The sequence below is a fragment of the Palaemon carinicauda genome, chromosome 14, assembly GCF_036898095.1.
Source record: "Palaemon carinicauda isolate YSFRI2023 chromosome 14, ASM3689809v2, whole genome shotgun sequence".
Classification (NCBI taxonomy): Eukaryota; Metazoa; Arthropoda; class Malacostraca; order Decapoda; family Palaemonidae; genus Palaemon; species Palaemon carinicauda.
The window spans coordinates 120,275,780-120,282,466 of record NC_090738.1 but is presented as its reverse complement, the minus strand read 5'-3'; the positions used below and the strand labels follow the sequence as shown (position 1 = coordinate 120,282,466).

The window sequence follows — 6,687 nt, the reverse complement described above, 5'->3', positions numbered from 1 at the left end:
AGCAGCCTTAAATTTAAAAAATTAGAACCTGTCAAGAATTTTAACTAAGTTTCAATCTGTTCCTATAATTACTTCTGCATTGAGAGATACTAGACCATCTTGTTCACAAAATCAAGGGTTTAACAGCTTTTAAAAGATTCATAAATTACAGTACAATGATTAAAAAAGGGGAACAAAATAAAATCATACCAAATTCAAAATCTGGAAAAAATTTTCCCTATCTTCAATCATATTTTCTATGCTGTAAAGTACTTTAAAATTACTTACCACATCAATCATAAACCAATTGCACACACTGTATCTGTATGCTAAGTACCTTCTTGGTAGTAAGAAAATTGTTGCTCATTAAATGTCCTCGCCTAAGAGCTTCATCCAGCAATACGTTTCACCATGACTGACATCAGTATTATAGGGGAATTGAACGTTGCTATAGGAAATTAATTTAACCACAATGAATTGCTTCCCATACCTATATCCACACTAGTTTAGGAATTAATGAAGATAGACTTCTTCACCTATTGACATGAAAATCATAGTTAAAAACATTATTATACATTGAAGAGGGAATGAGCTCTCAATAATACTAGACAAACCAGAAAAGAATAATTGAAAAACAAAGTTTACTTTGCAGTGTGTTCCTCCATTAGCCAAACCAGATCAAGTTAAATAAAACTAGGGAAAACAACGAAATACAAAATGAGGAGGTTGAACACGTGAGCATAACAAAAATTTTCATAGAAAACATCTAAGAATAAATAAATAATTTACAATTAGCACTGCATTTGCTTTTACATTTAAAAAGAAATACAAGTACTTCAGTTTATCAGAACGATCAAATTTTATAAAGGAAAATTAATTTTAAAATTTCTAATTGGGTATGAGAAAAACTGATGAGGCCCTTGGCATTTTAACTATCCCTTTATCCATATTATGTAATAATTTCGACAAATACCTCGTCAGTTCATTTTCCCATATTTCTCCAAAGTTTAAAAAATTTCATTATAAAGTTTATCAAAATAAACACAGGATTGTTTCTCACTACTTCGTAAATCACACACACTTATCCATTTCGATTTATTTCTGTACAGAAAATTTATTACATGAAAAATAAAACAACAATTCACAATTGTTACAGAAATTTATATGCCACAGGCAATGTAAATACCAGTAATATCTACTTTCTTTGAATACAACAATAAATGAATGCCAGAGTTTATGGATTACACTTTTTATTACTCTGTGGGCTAAAAAAATTTCCTACAACAATAGCAATTATAAACTGTAGCCAGTATTGCCTACCCATTACAAAAAAAAATAAAATAAAGATTCTACCAAATAAAAAGGCCTCCCAGTTAAATCATTAGGAGCATTTATTACCAGAATGAATTGTAATTGTGTAGTAGAAACCATAAGTGAAAAGGCTACAAAACTAAAAAAAAAAAAATAAAAAATAAAATAAAACATACATCCACACTCAAAGGTAGGCATTGTCATACCTTTTGAGCAAAGATCATAATCATATACACTTTCTATAAAAAAAACTACTTCAAATTATTTTTAATATGAATAAACTTATAACAAACACCCATAACCACTTCTTTAGGGAATTGCACTTTTTTACTTCTAGCAAAGAAGGGTAAGCCCAGAAGGGAGAAATAACGGGCGACACTTTACAATTAGAATATCTGCACTAATTCTACCTCTACAGTATTTCCTACATACCTTCAGAAATAAGTAATTACCTTTCACATGAAATGTTTTGTACCATTACTTGAATATCATAGAATGAAGGATGAAAAAAGCAAATCTAGTTAGGGCAAGACCTTTTATTTTTTTCTTTATAGTTAAACATTGAAAGTAAATCTCAAAACCTGTTTGATGAATTGAATGCAGTTTTAATGACATGTTGAAACACTAAAAATAGAACAGATTGACTGAGATTTACCTTAAATGGGGGTGTACAGATCTGATGAATTTTGTGTTTGTAATGACTACCTCTTTTCGTGATTAGCATAGATCCAGAAATCTTGAAAAGGAAACCAGTTATCTACCTTTTCGAATTCTGGATACACCCATTAAAGCCTATTTTATGTAGCAACACATTTAATACACTTTTAAGTTTTCATAAGCATTTATTACGTACTAGAACTTGCCGAGTGGACCATTATGTTTGAATATTTAAACGAGACAAACCCGAACTACAGACAACAGCATACTCAGTTTAGATCCAAGTTAAAATATAGATTGGTTGTAAATTTAAGATGGTTTGCAAAATATTTCTTTGGCTGAAAGGGTACAAAATATATTCTTAAATGTACATATGGAGATCTTGTAATATGTAAGATCAATCTGCCTAATTTTACAATCTGACTGGTCTTCAACCTTATGCATTTAACTTTATACTACCCTATTACAATGGCTAATGAAAGTTATTCACTTTATACCATTTGATCAGAAAACTATTACATAACCTTCAGCTTTTTTATGTTAATAGGAAAAGAATGAACGTCCAAATTCATAGGGTGAGAGAAAAGACCATAGAATATCAGTTTACCTGTATAAACATCGTTACCAAAGTCTAGATAAAATGTCAGGGGGGCATAATCACTACCTTTCTACTTCTTGGAATTCATTTCCTTTAGGTATTCATCAAGCTCAGCATCTAACTCAGCTGCTGTTGGTGTTTTCTTGTTCGGGCCGGGATTCTGGTTTTTACCTCTTTTTTGCCCTTGCTGCTGTACTTGGACTTGATTTCCTGGCTTGTTTTGCTTTTTTCCTTGACCCTGTTGCTGGTTCTTTGCCTGTTGCTGAACCTTTGCCTGTTGCTGAATCTTTACCTGTTGCTGAATCTTTGTCTGCTGTTGATTCCTTGCCTGTTGCTGATTTCTTGCCTGTTGTTGGTTTCCCATCCTGTTTGTTGCTATAGGTTTTCCACCAGGTATGGCAAAGGACCACTGTTTACCAGCTGTTGCTGCTGCTGCTACTACTCCTGCAATTAATTTCATTAAATAGTTTAACCCAATAGATTAAATATCTAACTCCCATATTTATAGAACATTTGGATCTGAAAAGTATATATCACAATTTGCCCAAAGATAAACTTCTACTGAAAAAACAATGAATGCAATCAATTATATATACTGTATAGCAAAAATCACAGCTAATGTGCTGAAGATGCAGGATAGCTAAAACAACTTTACACAGATAAACACCACATTCTTATTTAGTCTATAACCTTCAACACAAAAAAGAAATCAATCACCATTAAGATTAACCCCTAAATTATAGCCCCTGTGGGAAAAGGAATTTAATCTTCCAAGAAGTACAGTATAAGGATTTCAGTCTCAAAAACTATCAAAACTAAAATAAATATCAAAGCATTGTGAACTACACCCAGATGTTCACTCGAGAATGTTTGAAAGTTGTCAGATTACAAGATGCAAGCAATCAGAATAAGTCCTCTACGTGTTACGTTTTTATTTTTTCAAGTCTATGCCATAAGGCCTTGATGAAATTTCAGGATTTATAGAGGGGTTGCATTTCGAAAGCTACATCATTCTACATTTCTCCAAAATGATGGCAGACTCCACAGCTACGTGGATGCCGTCATTTCCCGACAACAAAATTGGTTTACACTATAACCTTTAGTTTATCCCTTCTTTAATTCTAGGAAGAGAAAAAGACTTTTATCTCATAGCCATAGATTCTAAATAGAAATGTGTAAAAACTCCTAATAACACCTAACTCATAACTGAAAACCAATACTGTATACAGTTAAAGTCCCCTTAACCGGCATTCTTGGGACTGTTTTGAAAGATAATCAAAAGTGCCAATGCATAAGGTTACCACTAAAAATGCCTAAAACCTCATTCAACCCTCCTATTATATCACCCAACCAACCACAAACAATTCAAAGACATGCTAGACAAAGAAGGAACTATCTAATTAATTAATCAAATCATTCAAAAGGGAAAACAAAAATTTACGTTTACAGGCACAGACCTGAAATCTCGCATATTGTATGTCATCCTTAAACAATTATTTTGTTTTGAACAATCAATTTGGATAACGAGAGCATTTCAAGTTTCATAAAATAGTAAAGTTACCGTAGTTGTTACAAATGACAAATCAAATGACCGATTTATTATTACATTTTACCATTTTCACTGTGAAAATTCTGAGGAAATACAGTTAAAGTTAAGCAATTAGTTGTAGCAAACAATAAAATGACCAAGCTGTTTAGCATCGGTGAAAACTACGTCCAATATTGGAATAAAGCAAAAAGAAAAAATAGTTGTGTATTCAGTTTATGAAAAAGTAAAACCCTTGCACAAACTAACTAAAAATTTGGAAGGAAGAGTTGATAATTTTCCTAAGCTTGTAATCAAGCATTGAAATTATGCCCGGTCAACAAGGATGAAACTCCCCTAAACTTCAATATGCCATTAAACTCAAAAATAAATAAGGTACAAGGGAAGTATTTTTTACTAAAAACTATATACATTTATCCTAAAATAAAATGATAGTTCAAGTAATAATTCTTTCTTTTAGCAAGTGAAAAAAAATTCCTTCTGCAATTAGCCTCAGGTGATTTGGAAACAATGGAACATATGTTTATTCATTGTTTTCATTTCATAAAATGATACTATGCGAATATTACAGCCATTACTAATGGATACAAATAAGTAAAACAATAGTTTTACTCAACTCCTGCCTTGGCACCAAAGTATGGCAAGTGTAATTCTATTGGTTTCCTTTTCTTCAACTACTTTAAGCACTTGTTTTTTATATTTACTAATGGTCTTATCATGTCTTTAGAGTAAGATATTGAAAAATATAAAAAAAGTAACATTCTCACAAATAATTTGAACTTTATAACTTCGTAATTTCATCTTTTATATTTTCCCAAACCTTGAAATTACGTAAATATGCAATAAGGACAATTTTTTTTTCTATTTTTCAGTATATTTTTTCAATTAAATTATTCTTTACCACACTACTTATTGGAATCTGATGAATGAAAGGGAAGGGAATCTTGCCTGCAACACCTGATGCAATCCCAAATGTTAGATGAGCTGTTATTTTGTTTACAGGCTTAAATACATATTAGGGAACTTCATCTTTACCATTACGAACTTGTTTGTAATTATCATCATCATTAATATTTAATCAATAGTCATAAATGTATGTATGTTTGAAAGAGATCTTGCTTCTTTCAAAAGGAAATCAATCGGCATGATATGAACTGGAACCAATTTGGAAACAGTGATTTACTATTGACCAGGTGCATAACTCTAGAACAAAACATAAACAATAACAAGAATTTTAACCCATCAATTGTTGGTGAATTCCTAATATTTAATGAATAAAAAAAGCCTGTCTGCTGGGTGCTGGTTAATAGGACTTTTGTTACCTAGCAAAAAATGAGGGAACTTGAACCCCATATTGCCTTGATACAGTAAGCTTTTCAGATGTTCACTTGAATGTTTCTAATGCAACCTAAGATTTGCTTTGACACGGCACTTGCAGTTTCACTGGAAGTGGGGCTACAAGAAAATGTCAAAGTTTTAAATAAAATTAGGTAGAGAAGCAAAATGTCACAAGTACCCCTTATCCCCTACCCTCTCTCTCCTGAATATCAACTGCCTCAAAAGTACAAAAGTATCAGAATGTAACACTTTCAATTTTTAGTATTCAGATGCATTTGGCTGTCGTGAAAAAAGGGATGTAACAGAAATGAGAACGCTTAAGTGGATGTGTCTGGAGTGAAAAGAGAGGATAGACTTTTGAAATGGCGACCCCATAAAGAAATGGGAATAAGCCAAAGAAGAAATGATTTGGCTATTTCTCTATTCTGTATCTTTTCCTCAAAGAAGTTACTTGTGATAATCTCCATTGTTCTCTAATAATGGGACTGAATTAGATTTATGGATTTGCGTTATATCAATCCATTTAATTATCCCCTCTACATCTTGCTTAACAAAACTTAAAGTATTGCCAAGGGTACAATATATTTCCTTGCACACCACTATTTCATATGTATTAAATTCTGAACACAGATGACCACTGACACAAGATACTTTTTCATAAAGGATGCATATTTTTTCTAGTAAGCAGATTCTTTTAGCATCTTCCTAGTTCCTCCTGTGACACCATCGAAAGCTTTTTTCCCCCAATCTTTGAAAACCATAACCAGTCGTTAAGTGATTTCCAATCATGCCATAAAAACTTGTTAGTATTTTGTATCGGCACAAAACATTTGGACACTGTATCTCCTATCGTCCCTGAAACCTACCTGCTTACCTCATGTTTTAGATAAAGACCTTTTTAAAATTATTCAGGACAGCTAAAGATAATACTTTTGCCATTTTTCCTGAGTGATACCTTTCCAATTACCCAGCTTCTTAAATCTTCTGTAACCCGTGTGTGTAATATATTGATGGGAAAAAAGAAAATAATAAAAACTAATATTTGTCCATGGATAAACGGAGTATTACTAATTTTTTCCCCTTTTTTGGGGGGGGTTCTAATAACAGCCTATTGATATGAGGCTTCAGGCACAAAAACCACAATATTGAAAAATAGTTTGTATTTTTCCTAACTATATTAACTAGTCCTTCAAGAGAAGTATGGTTTAAAGCTTTGCTGAAATCACACTCTTATAATAAAAGGACAAGGGTTTTATCC

General features: G+C 32.0%; 1 protein-coding gene across 2 annotated transcripts in view; it reads right to left on the bottom strand.

The window, feature by feature from the left end:
• Positions 1–1,060: 1,060 nt before the first annotated feature.
• Positions 1,061–6,687, bottom strand: part of LOC137653707 (ras-interacting protein RIP3-like) — a 55,386-nt gene continuing 49,759 nt past the window's right edge. For both annotated transcript variants that reach the window (XM_068387287.1, XM_068387286.1), the window contains one exon: positions 1,061–2,989. In XM_068387287.1, the coding sequence (XP_068243388.1) occupies positions 2,616–2,989 (374 nt within the window). In that variant the 3' untranslated portion in view covers positions 1,061–2,615. The remainder of the gene's footprint in view (positions 2,990–6,687) is intronic.